Source organism: Biomphalaria glabrata, chromosome 3, assembly GCF_947242115.1.
Source record: "Biomphalaria glabrata chromosome 3, xgBioGlab47.1, whole genome shotgun sequence".
Lineage (NCBI taxonomy): Eukaryota > Metazoa > Mollusca > Gastropoda > Planorbidae > Biomphalaria > Biomphalaria glabrata.
Window position 1 is genome coordinate 33,475,711 of NC_074713.1, and position 13,383 is coordinate 33,489,093.

Sequence of the window (13,383 nt, forward strand, 5' to 3'; positions counted from 1 at the left end):
ATTTTAGAGTAAATAAAATTGTAATGATAGATCTTTAGACTAAGAAGAGGGTGAGCAAAATGTATTTAATAAATACATGTGGGAATACCTGCTGACGTGTTCAAGATAAAATATTGTCTTGACCTCTAGACCAAATTTAATTTTAGAAGATAAAATTTCAAAAAATCATAACGGTTAAACAAGAGTTTTACCCATGTGGCTAATTAGCTAGTAATTCTTTTCCCAAAAATATACATAAACTATCACATTTCTAGGAAATTCCTTAGAGCCATTAACTGTAGAAAATATTGCTTCAAGGACTTCCCAATTCTTTGATTGACCTCTATCTTGGCAAGGCTCTTCGCTCAGTAACTGTAATGTACAATCAAGTATGACAATAGCATCGTTATAATAAAAGAAACTGTGTATATAAAATTGTAATAGCTATTTATTTCTTCTACATGTAAAACTGTTAAGCTGAATCATTCCTAGGACATAAAAAGACTTCTCAGTTATGCTAAGATAGCTTTTAGAAACATTGTATTTGTCTGACTGAAGGAAGAAACAAAAAAATACTTTTTAAAATAACAAAGCTTATAGGAAATGATGTATCAATTAGTTTGAATCAGTCAAATAATTAAATTTGTAATAGATCTAGGGATTCTAGACCAACAATAAATCTGTGTGAGTAGAAATATTTTTACCAGTTGTTTTTGTTTAAAGCTATTTCATGCTTTAAGCTCAATGCATAGTCATGACCCTATCACTTGTCTGGACCAGTTGGGTTAATGAAAAGGGGAGGGGGGGGGGGGGAGAAAGGGATATCTGGATGAATTTTTACTGTACCGGTATTTGCTTTTTAAAACTTGAATTTGAACTTATGGCTCAAGCTTCCATCCTAAGAGCTCTGCTAGTGGGGTGCCTATGAAAATAGATTTTATAGTTACCCGTATCTAGTGTTAGTATAAAGTTACTTTGAAGTGGTGACCTATAGAGGGGACTAATTCAGCTTACATCACCACTTCAGTCAAGTACAATTTCTTTCCCTTGTTTGAGATACTGAGCCCCCCAAAAATTATCAATTTATAATTAACTGATTAATTTTTTAAATGAAGTGACAATAGGCTGGTTATAAATGAATAATATTTAGGTTATGTACAATTTACTAGTTATCTTTCATTGTTATATTTTTGTTCATGATATCTTTGAAAGAAACTTCACCAGGTTTACAAATGAAAATATGAACATTTTGTGACTAAGTTTCTATGAAATTCATCACTAAATGAACAACTAAGAAATGCCTCAAGTTGATAGTGTGGGAAAACAGGGAAGTTAGAGATAAAAATACATCAAGAAATAAAAATACATCAAGAAATAAAAAAAACCAGTAATCCTGCACTGTGTAATCAGCACCTTTATCATCACAGCTTTAGATGCTTTTCATATAATGGAAACAGAGAAATTATTATAAGAAAATTATAAGTCAGGAATTTCTTACATGGTAAGCAGTACATGAAATTGAAAATGACTCATGTATTCTCAAAAGTGACAATTTTATTAATTTTATTTAAGAGAGGGACAATATATTTGGCTTTTGTTTCAAAAGACAATGAATTATCAGTGTTATTACTTGTCCTGTAACTAAACAGTCTGATTCTGGAAGCTGCAGACTTTGCTACAGCTTGTGCATGAGAATGCATCTTGTCTTAGGGCTATCATAATTGAAAGCCTCTACAAGGGTGTTAACCTCTACCCCCACTGTCTCCCCGAGATTTTAGTCTACTTCCTCCTATATACTTTATTAGATAGCTGTAGTCCTGAGTATTATATGAAATCTCTGTAAATTAATTTTGGACATCCCTTGGGTCTGGTTTCCTCAGCATAACAGATTTCATTGAGACACTTTTTTTCTTATCCTTGCTGTCCTAACCAACATTATGTATGTCACTAAATACTGGAGGGTAGTGCCCATGTCCATTATGAGTAGTCTAGGCTCTTGGTACATGTATGTTGACCAGCTATATAGCAAAGTGCTCAGTACACAGTAGAATTGGGAATGCAGAATAAATGAGACATTTTCCCAGACAAGCTTCATAGAATTCACCATAGCTTCAGAGGCCTCTCCAATTCTTCATGTCACCTCAATGCATAGCTTTAGGTTGCTGGTGACATCTGTTTGACTATTTCAAAAGACTACTGGATGCTATACTCATATCCATATAATTTTGTATTTAAAAAATGTAAGCTTTCAGTGCCTAATCATTAGCTTGGAAACCTTAGGCAATCCAAAATGACTAAATATTTAGTTCTATATATAGAACCAGATTTTTACCAAAGAAATGGCTACAGATTTAAAAATAAACTCAATATGACTTACATTCACTTTTTTACATTTTAATCAACGAAACAAAACAAACAAAATATTAAGAGAACAAATGTATTATCTGATATGAATGATTGGCCCTTTTTTTTCTTGCAAGCATAACCAATTCAATATTGGACCAATTTATTTCTTAAAATTGAAGGATAAAGCAATAGATTTTCATAACCTGATAGTTTAAAAATAAAAATACATTTAATATTAGTAAAACATGCATTCACTTGTCTAAAAAATGTTATTTAAATACAACAGACATCAGTAAACATACATGTACCAGGTGGACATGAGAAATACAAAAGTATAATTTATCTCAACAGAATCAATGTGTATGCAAAGGCAAGACATGAGAAATACAAAATGGATAATTTATCCTAGTCAACAATTTGTAGAGCAGGAAGAAGAGAGCATATGTATCTTGTACAAAACAAAACTGCTGGTACTGATAATAGACAAAAAAATGACTTTTACATCAAGTGAGAAGATTAAGTGTTGTCTACACACAATTAATGCATACCCGGTACCATATTAAACAAATCTGAAAGGTGGTATCACTTAAATAATTTGTCTTGTTGGCTGGATGAATGTTGGTCACATGGGCCACAGAAAACAAAAACACTCCATAAGTCTCTAAAGGGAGCAAATTGAATAGTGTATTTTAGTGCTATCGCTATGTGACAAATTTTAAGCTATGTTTTTTTTTGCACTTCAAATTGTAGTGTTGTCAGTTGTATGTTAGCCATTCAATCTATACATTTTCAACTTTCTCATTATCTACAAAATGTTAAAATAATTTCTTCAATTTAACTAGAAGCATAAGCATTTCATTAGGATTCATCAACTTCTTGATCAATTGAACAAGTGGCATGATTAGAACTATTTGTATAATCTCCTTATTTGTACAGTCAGAGTTGTTGTTCTTAGACAGCTGATTTAAAACTCATCACATAGCTAGTGAGCCACCACATCAAGAGAGGCTGACTTAAAGACACTAACAGTATCAGGTAAAGACTTCTCTTTGCACCTTTGGTGAAACCATCATGATCTTGTTGAGGCATGACTTGAACCTTCAGTGTACGTAGCTGCGAAAATATTTTTATTAGAGATAATTGTTCTCAATGTTAACTTTCTTTTAATAAGATTATTATAATGTATCACTTTTAGCTGGCATTGATGAATAAAACTAATTGGTAACAGTAATATTCGGCCATGGGTGTAGCCAGTGAGGGTTTAGGGGGTTCTTCCACTCTTGTAGTTTTGCATTATTATTTAAAAAAAAAAAAAAAGCCTTATCTAAGGGAAAGAACTGCTAATTGCTGCCATTTATCAGAAAAAGGCAAGGTTTAGCTCCCTTTCTGCAATATGAAACAAATTAATTAATTTGTACTAATTGATTAGTTAATTGGTTAATTTTTGGACTGACTCGTTTATTGTCATCGACTATGAAAAGTATGCAGAATTTCAACTTAATCCCCAAATGGGAGACAAATTGTACCAAGGGAACATCCACATCTCTCAATAAGCAGCATTCATTTGATATCAAACAAAATAATTAATTCACTAATTGATTATTTTTTATTTTTTTTGTATTGATTCATCTCTTGTCAGGTACAATGAATAATTGTGTAAAGTTTCAATTTGATCCAAGTATAAAAACTATATTTTAGCTTTCTTTTTTAGGGTTTCGAGGAACCCCCCCTCCCCTCCGCATAGCAAAGGTAGGTTTTTAGCTTAAAACCCCCCAAATTATAAAATACCAGGTAATTAAGCAGAACTATGGCGCCAGATTCTATTAGCATATCCTGGAAAAACTACAGTCACCAAGTTCCATTGGTGTAGCCAAGGATTTATTTGAGGTTAACCTCCTTCCCACTAAGTAAAAGAAATCTAAAAAAAAAACCAAAAAACTACAGTAACCGAATTCCACTAGACAAGCCTAGATGAATTTTAAGGTTTAAACCCCCTCCAACAAAAACTAGAGCAAAACTTACTTAACAAATTCTATTAACATAGTAAAAGGAACCTGTGGACAGAATTTGATGCGAATCTGTATGACAGTTTAAGAGAACTCATGATCAATAAGTGGTATTTTCATGTATTTGTATTTTCATATAGATATAATACTTTAATGGATTCCAACAACTAGTTGCAATACATATTGTTTTTGGTTGGGAGGGAAAGCAAGGAAAGTTGTTTCACATCTATCAAGTCTACTGAGTGCTTATTATGTTAGTCAAAGTAAAGTTGTTTCACATCTATCAAGTCTACTGAGTGCTTATTATGTTAGTCAAAGTAAAGTTGTTTCACATCTATCAAGTCTACTGAGTGCTTATGTTAGTCAAAGTAAAGTTGTTTCACATCTATCAAGTCTACTGAGTGCTTATTATGTTAGTCAAAGTAAAGTTGTTTCACATCTATCAAGTCTACTGAGTGCTTATGTTAGTCAAAATAAAGTTGTTTCACATCTATCAAGTCTACTGAGTGCTTATTATGTTAGTCAAAGTAAAGTTGTTTCACATCTATCAAGTCTACTGAGTGCTTATTATGTTAGTCAAAGTAAAGATGTTTCACATCTATCAAGTCTACTGAGTGCTTATGTTAGTCAAAGTAAAGTTGTTTCACATCTATCAAGACTACTGAGTGCTTATGTTAGTCAAAGTAAAGTTGTTTCACATCTATCAAGTCTACTGAGTGCTTATGTTAGACAATGTAAAGTTGTTTCACATCTATCAAGATTACTGAGTGCTTATGTTAGTCAAAGTAATGTTGTTTCACATCTATCAAGTCTACTGAGTGCTTATGTTAGACAAAGTAAAGTTGTTTCACATCTATCAAGATTACTGAGTGCTTATGTTAGTCAAAGTAATGTTGTTTCACATCTATCAAGTCTACTGAGTGCTTATGTTAGACAAAGTAAAGTTGTTTCACATCTATCAAGATTACTGAGTGCTTATGTTAGTCAAAGTAATGTTGTTTCACATCTATCAAGTCTACTGAGTGCTTATGTTAGACAAAGTAAAGTTGTTTCACATCTATCAAGATTACTGAGTGCTTATGTTAGTCAAAGTAATGTTGTTTCACATCTATCACGACTACTGAGTGCTTATGTTAGTCAAAGTAAAGTTGTTTTACATCTATCCAGCTACTGAGTGCTTATGTTAGTCAAAGTAAAGTTGTTTCACATCTATCAAGTCTACTGAGAGCTTATTATGTTAGTCAAAGTAAAGTTGTTTCACATCTATCAAGTCTACTGAGTGCTTATGTTAGTCAAAGTAAAGTTGTTTCACATCTATCAAGTCTACTGAGTGCTTATGTTAGTCAAAGTAAAGTTGTTTCACATCTATCAAGTCTACTGAGTGCTTATGTTAGTCAAAGTAAAGTTGTTTCACATCTATCAAGTCTACTGAGTGCTTATGTTAGTCAAAGTAAAGTTGTTTCACATCTATCAAGTCTACTGAGTGCTTATGTTAGTCAAAGTAATGTTTTTTCACATCTATCAAGTCTACTGAGTGCTTATTATGTTAGTCAAAGTAATGTTGTTTCACATCTATCAAGTCTACTGAGTGCTTATTATGTTAGTCAAAGTAATGTTGTTTCACATCTATCAAGTCTACTGAGTGCTTATTATGTTAGTCAAAGTAATGTTGTTTCACATCTATCAAGTCTACTGAGTGCTTATTATGTTAGTCAAAGTAATGTTGTTTCACTAGTCAAAGTAAAGTTTCACATTGCATCCTGTTAAGTAGGTCGACTGAAGTTACTGAGACATTTCTTTCAATTGTGTTGCTCATTACTTTTTTTAAAGAGTTACACAACTGCCTAGCAGGTACAGAATATCTCCCAAAAAGTTATTTAATAATTAATGATATCAAAGTAATTTTGAGTCCAATAATTTTCTCAGGTTTTCTTATCATTAATTGGACATGGGAGCATTTTTTGGAATGGAAGATTCAGTCATTCTTATAGGAGGATGTCTTCAGCGTTTGTGCCCTGGTGTAATGTCCCAAATGAAAGTAAAATAGTTGGTTACCACATTGCTCTGCTGGGAGGAAGTAGCAACCTAAAATGGAGGTGGAATTTACTGATGTGTAAGTCTGTTCTGGTAAGCTAATTTGTTGAAGGACAAGGCCTTGATAACATAACAAAGTCTGGACCAGGACCTATAGACACAGGTAGTGGTGAGGGGTCCATCTGGGAGAAATCCTTTCCAAAGAGCCCAATGTTTCATAGAGGTACTAGTGATAGCTCCAACCTGGACTTGCTCCAAAGAGAGACATTAATAGAACCATAGATATGACTGCATTTAAGGAACGTCTAAAGCTGGCTAGTTCAACTCATGCAAGCACTTGCATTAATAACAATGGCATCATAGGATTAATTATGAGAGTTATTCAAGGACATGATATCACAAATAATGAACTTGATCCAAACATTAAATAAAACAATTCAAAAAATAAAATAACTACTGAAATACTTTAACTTACCAGAAAAAAGACTAATGCCAAACTGAACCAGATCAAGCAGCCATAATATACAGTTGTGTTTCCTGCCATGACACCAGCTAGAAGGCTGACATTCATCCTGAACAAAGATAAAACATAACTTGCTGCACATTATTCAAAATACATAAGAAAAAGAACATATAAACATAACATTTTGTTTATACAGTCAATTAAAACTAAGAACTTACCCAACAAATTTATATCCACAGTAGGCTACAATATCTAAATACTTGAGAGCTGTACTCAAATTTAAAATATAAAGACTTAGAGTAAATGCTACCATTTCTATAATCAGCCAAACTAATGCTGAACTTGCTTGCGTGCCCAACTGTTCAGGAGTAAATCTAAAAAAAAAAAAAGGGGGGGGGGGGGGGGGAGAACAAAAGAATAGCATATTGATACTACAATATAAATTATGTTGTATCATTAAATAGCACTATATCACTAAATGATCAATCAGTGATTATGAAACAAATGACATAAGTGTCAATTTATTTTCATTTTTTTTTAGAATCACAATTTAAATAAAAAAACATTTTATTACTTGAATTTGTCATCAAAAACATTAAAAGCTTTGATTTGTAGTGCTTTGTTTTAAATACGTGCAGAATACTGAATAGGGGAAAGAGGAAACTCCTTTAAAAAATATAGGTCCAGACAGGATAAAAATAAATGAAAATTACCATAACAAAGAATTATTAGTATAGTTTTAACAATGAATCAAGGAAGACTGGTGGTTGGGGGACCTGGAAAGAATGACAAGTAAGATGAAGGTGATCAAAGGCTTATTGTTTAACTGAAGATGTTGACAAAAAATCTAACCAGAAAGAAGACAACAGCTCTTAAAGAAAAATGGTGATGAAGAAGGCTGAGACAGGGATGAATGTCTTGAAATCAAAGTCAAGATGTTGCCTATAGGTTGATATTGGAATACAAATGTCAAACTTGGTGCTGAAACAATGCCTATAGACTCAGAAGCAAGTAGAAGTGACTGCTCTCTTTCAAGCAATAAACTCAAATGGAGATTAATTAGGCCAAGGAAGATCTGATCCATCTTATAATAAGTCTACCATATAAAGATTAATAAATTCAATTTAAAAAACAACAACATTCTGAATGTAATGGCAATAAAATGAAAAAAAAAAAAGACTTCAGCACAGACATGTCAAAGTGAGATCAGTCCAACATTAAAAATATTCTAGCTAGTGTCTGATTTGATGCAGTTTTCACAAGAGTCTAGAAAAAAACAAAAACATAAAAACACTGATAGCTTTTGAGATAAAAAAAAAATCAACTATAACTTCTAACTACATAATCAAGTATGGATCAAAGAACAATGGCTGTACCTTCCTTGAGTCCCCAGGACCATACCAGCTACCAAGATGTAGGTCACAAATGCCATAACTGTAACAATGATATATCAGGATTATGCACATGATTCACAGTGACATAAATTGTGATGAATAAAATAATATAAGGGAGGCAAATCATTGTGTGATTTGTAGCTAGTAGTAGAATATCTGTAAACAAAAGCTATGGTCAGACATGCCTACCCCCAAGACCCAGAATGTGGAACACTCAGGTTGAAAATGTGGAATTTTGGGCCCCAATGTGGAACATAAACGCGTTTATGTTAGTCAGTATACTGTACACAATATAAATAAAACTTCAATGATATTACTTTAATAACAATACTATTTTGCTTCTTATAAATTAGATGTAAATAGTATAATTAAAAGTAAGAAAACTTTTAATTCATAATTATGTCCTTTGTTTGAAATCAATAGTTCCTATACGATGAATTTAAAAAAAAAATGTAACTCTAGTTCTAGTCACTCTAGATGTTGTCTCTAGTTCTAGATCTAAAATAATTTAAGAGTCTACTAGTCTAGACCTACATCTAATAAGTCCTCTAAGTCTAAAAACACAGAGATTATAATAATTATATTATAGATCTAAATATTTAAGTCTAGATCTAGAGACTTATTGAGAACTAAATTTATTACATAATGATACATAGAAATCTAGAATCTAGAGATCTATCACCTTCTAGATCTAAGTCTATTTCTAGATCTAGATTTAGAATCAAAGACATCATCTAGAATCTAGTAACAGTTGTGCTAGTCCTAGATCTTACTAATAAGTAGAGTAGATATATAATATATAGCCTTATTTAGGCCTTAGCCTTACTGTGTCTAAGTTAATTAATTACATTTAGGTCTACATCTAGATCTTTAAATTTAATAACCTATTTTTTTTAAATCTTAGATCTAAGTGTCCTAAAAAACTTTAGAAACCAGTTCAAGGCAGTTGAGTTAGTCAAGAGCAAGTTGAAGTTAGTGTTACTAGAATAGATCTAGTCTAGACTAGTAGAGCTATTGTCGGGAAAAGAAAGGGATTTGAATGGAACATCTGGCTTATTAGCACTTTCTAGATTCTAAGAATAGATATAGATCTAGATCTAGTATCTAGACCTATAGTACTAGATCTATGTCTAGATCTAGCTCAACCATATCTTCGTAAATTTAGGACACACCGGGTCCGGGAAGAGATGAAATGTAAACAATAAACACAGACCTATATATATTTTATTTTGTATTCAGTATTTTCATTTCGCACTATTAATAAATAATGAAAAATCGGCAATTTTTTTATTATTTTTTTTTTGTGACTGTAGGCATGTCTGTATGGTGCATTAGAAAGCCAAATCTGTGTCTGAATCTCAACAACGTCCAAGTGAGCTCCAATTATATGCAAGTTTTTCTTGCATATTGCACTCCAGAAGTTTAATTGAGTTTAATGTACAATTCCTGAACCTTTTTAAACTCTTTTCTAAAAATGGTGTCTATTAAATTATTTGAGAGCACACATGCAACACAGAGATAATGCAATAAATAAAATGGTTTACACAAATGCTTATTTGGCAGAAGTTTAAATTTACAATCTTTATACATTAATATTAATGGAAATCATATAATCTGGACTTTAATCAGTATCAGGCATGTTGATATTTGTGTAACTCAGGAAATTTACAACAAATATGTTTTGTTTTTACACTGAATAGGTTAATGAGAACAAAAAGGAACTCTGGTGATAACAAATTATTATTCCATCTTTTTGAGGTGTGTTCACATTGTGGGCATGTCATTGAAATCATATTTTATTTTTCAGATATTGTGTAAAATATATTTCCAAAAGAAATCCAGAAAAAAGAAATAAGACTTACCTGGTATGTAGAGATCAGGTGCATTGATCTCATATCTAGGTGGTACTGGTTCATCTTGGTTATAATGTATAGACCAGTCCTAGAACAGACAGGAGATAATAAGAATCTACATTTTTTTTCCTAGACAGATGAACAGGAATATCAATACTGAAAAAAAAGATTTACCGAATGTGTGAAAGGAAAAAACAAGAGAGCCAGTTTTTTCCCAACATAAGCTGTATCCACAGCAAAGTAATATTTTAATCTGGAAGAGGCAACATAATTCTCAATCTGGAATGAAATAAAAATGATAGATGGAACCATTAATACCCATTTGTTAGCATGTTATGGTTAGAATTGTACATAAGAAAGAAAGGAAAACAACTAGATGTTAGAAGAGGATTGATTGTTGTTTTTGAATTACAAAGGAGCTACCAATAACTTTCACAAACTGTGAAAATAAATGTCAAAGTAACTAGAAATCAATAAAAAAATTAATTAAGTTGCATTAAAATGAAAAAGAAAGAAATATTACATTTTTCTGAACCAAAACTTTTCCTTGCCCTGCAAGTGTATGTCCATACTGCATGGCCATACTGGCAACAGGGTCATTCAATAGCTGTTGTCCAGGAAATTGACCAGCTGGATCCCCATAAGAACTTGAATTAAAGGCTGAAACATTTTTAATGTTAAGAAATATTAAGACATTTTAAAAACTTTAAACACTAATTCCCTAAAGTTACTTACACAAGATTAATGAAACAATTATTAACACTATATGAAAAACATTAATATATAAATCATAATACAAACTATAAATTTAATCAGATTAATCAGTAAGTCTACCAGCTACAAGGTCAATTTACCTGAACCACCATAAAACATATCTGGTTGACCTAAATTGGGCATAAAAGGTTGTTGGCTCTGGATGTTGAAGTCATTGATATAATTAGTGGGTGGAGCTTGAGCTGGTGGATTAGCACTTTTTGGGGCTTTGGTTCGTCTCTTTTGACTGGCTGTTGAAAATGAACAAGGAAACATAATTTGAATGTAGTAGTCAGCAAAAAATTAAACATGGTCATGAATGTTGCATGAGCATTTACAAAGCATTCTGTCAACTGTCAAGAATTTTATATTTTCATTAGAGTTTTGTTTCTAAAGGTCAAGAATATTGTATTCATAAAACAAATGTACTACAGATAAAGGTTTGAAATGTAACTGATGTCGCAAGAGGCTGTTGTGTGATGTTAGTGTGGGAAGAGGCTGATGTGGGATATAGTTGGTGTGGGAAGAGGCTGATGTGAGGTAGAGGAATGAGCAAGTTTGGATGAGGAGTGAAGAAAAGGGAATAGATGTGCACAGGAAAGGGAGTAAGATTTTGCCAAAGAGAAGAAGAAAGGGGTAATATTTGACCAAAGAGAAGAAGAATGGGGTAATATTTGGATAAAGAGAAGAAGAAATGGGTACAATTTGGCAAAGCCAAGATGAAATAGGTAAGATCTGGCCAATGAGAAGAAGAAAGGGGTAAGATTTGGCCAAAGATAAAAAGAAATTGGCCAAAGAGATGAAGAAAGGGGTAAGATTGGGACAAAGAAAGCAGGAAAATGTTAAGATTTGGTCAAAGAGAGAAGAAAGAGGTACGATTTGGCCAAACAGAAGGAGAAAGGGGTAAGATTTGGACAAAGAGAGGAGGAACGGTTAAGATTGAAACAAAGAGAGCAGGAAAGGGGTAAGATTGGGACAAAGAGAGCAGGAAAGGGGTAAGATTGGGACAAAGAGAGGAGGAAAGGGGTAAGATTGGGACAAAGAGAGCAGGAAAGGGGTAAGATTGGGACAAAGAGAGGAGGAAAGGGGTAAGATTGAGACAAAGAGAGCAGGAAAGGGGTAAGATTGGGACAAAGAGAGCAGGAAAGGGGTAAGATTGGGACAAAGGAGGTGGAGGAGAGTGATGTTAGTAGGTGAAAGGGGAGAAAAGGATGCATGAATTGGGGGAGCAAATATATATTTATTAGAAGATATTTACTTATTAGGGTTAATGTGATTTAGGTTCTAGTTAAAGCAGGAAAGTAGGTAAGACATAGATTAAAGACTTTTAGAATTCCTCTATATTTGAATTGCAACAGGGGTTTTTAATATGCCAGCCAGTATTATTTAAATTGTCAAGCCAGTTCTCATAATTATTTGTATTATAAATTAATTTAAATTAGATGCAAATAAAACAATATTAGCTAGATAAGATCTAATAGAACTAGAGTAAATACATGATAAATAACATTAATTTTAGCAATAAATCTGGACTAACAACATTATTTCAACATACATTTTTCAGCTCTGAAGTCTGAAGGAACATCCATTTTCAATAAAGATTATAATAGAGATCTAATCTAGTTCTATCTCTGCTTTTTCAGAGGAGATACAGTAGGTAGATACAATCTTACAAGTTTGGTTGTTCTGGTATTAGAACTATATTAATTCTCTAGATTATTATCATGTTGATCTAGATCTAGAATCTACTAATACAGTAAGTAATACACTAATCACTAATATATAGTACTACTACTAGTGACTAGTTTAGATAGAATCTATTTTTATAAATCAAATTGATGAAATTGTGTACATTGGAAATGTCAGTACAGATCAAAATATATTCAAAATAATTGCACTTATTAGATCTTCAGTCTACACTCTGCTGTGAGTCTCTCTATTTTTGTCCTAAACTTTAAATAAACTTTTAGAAAAGCCTCAAAAGTGACAAAAGTTCAAAAGGCTGAAAATGAAAAGGCTTGCCGCTTTCTACTTGAATTTCTAGAACTGAGTTTCTCGAAGTATGGAAAGTTAATTCAACCATAGATCTAGTCATTCTAAAAATAAGAGACCTATATTTAGATATTCGACCAAAAACTGTTATTTGAGTGTTATTTAAATCATATTTTAAAATTCCATCTATTAAATCTAGATCTAGATCTATATAAATCGTGTCTAGTCTAGATCAGGTCTATAACTCTGCGGTGTTGGCACCTATGAAACGGAAGTTCAATGAACTTTTTCATTCCTTGGATATTTTCTTTCTTACAGTGATCTCCCTTTACCAATCTCAAGTCTTCATTAGTAATGACTAAATTTCGCACACTTTACTGTGTATAGATCTATTTCTATTTAAAAAACAAAAAACATTGAAGTTCAAGATTCACATTATTTTTCCTTCTTATTATAAAAATTGTAAATTTTAAAAGACATTTATTGAACTAGAGTCATAGACTTGGCTTATGTTCCACATTGTGACATTTCCATGTAACCTCTTTCATCGACTAAATAGTTCT

The 13,383-nt window shown here is 32.3% G+C and overlaps 1 protein-coding gene across 1 annotated transcript; it reads right to left on the reverse strand.

The window, feature by feature from the left end:
* Positions 1–2,357: 2,357 nt before the first annotated feature.
* Positions 2,358–13,097, reverse strand: LOC106065289 (protein YIF1B-B-like). The gene is made up of 9 exons (XM_013224072.2): positions 12,384–13,097; positions 10,930–11,079; positions 10,599–10,735; positions 10,250–10,354; positions 10,085–10,163; positions 8,205–8,262; positions 7,047–7,202; positions 6,841–6,937; positions 2,358–3,438 (listed from the first exon to the last, which is right to left on the reverse strand). Exons 1-9 carry the CDS (start codon positions 12,415–12,417, stop codon positions 3,277–3,279), a joined length of 978 nt encoding a protein of 325 aa, XP_013079526.2. The 5' UTR covers positions 12,418–13,097; the 3' UTR covers positions 2,358–3,276.
* Positions 13,098–13,383: the final 286 nt, after the last annotated feature.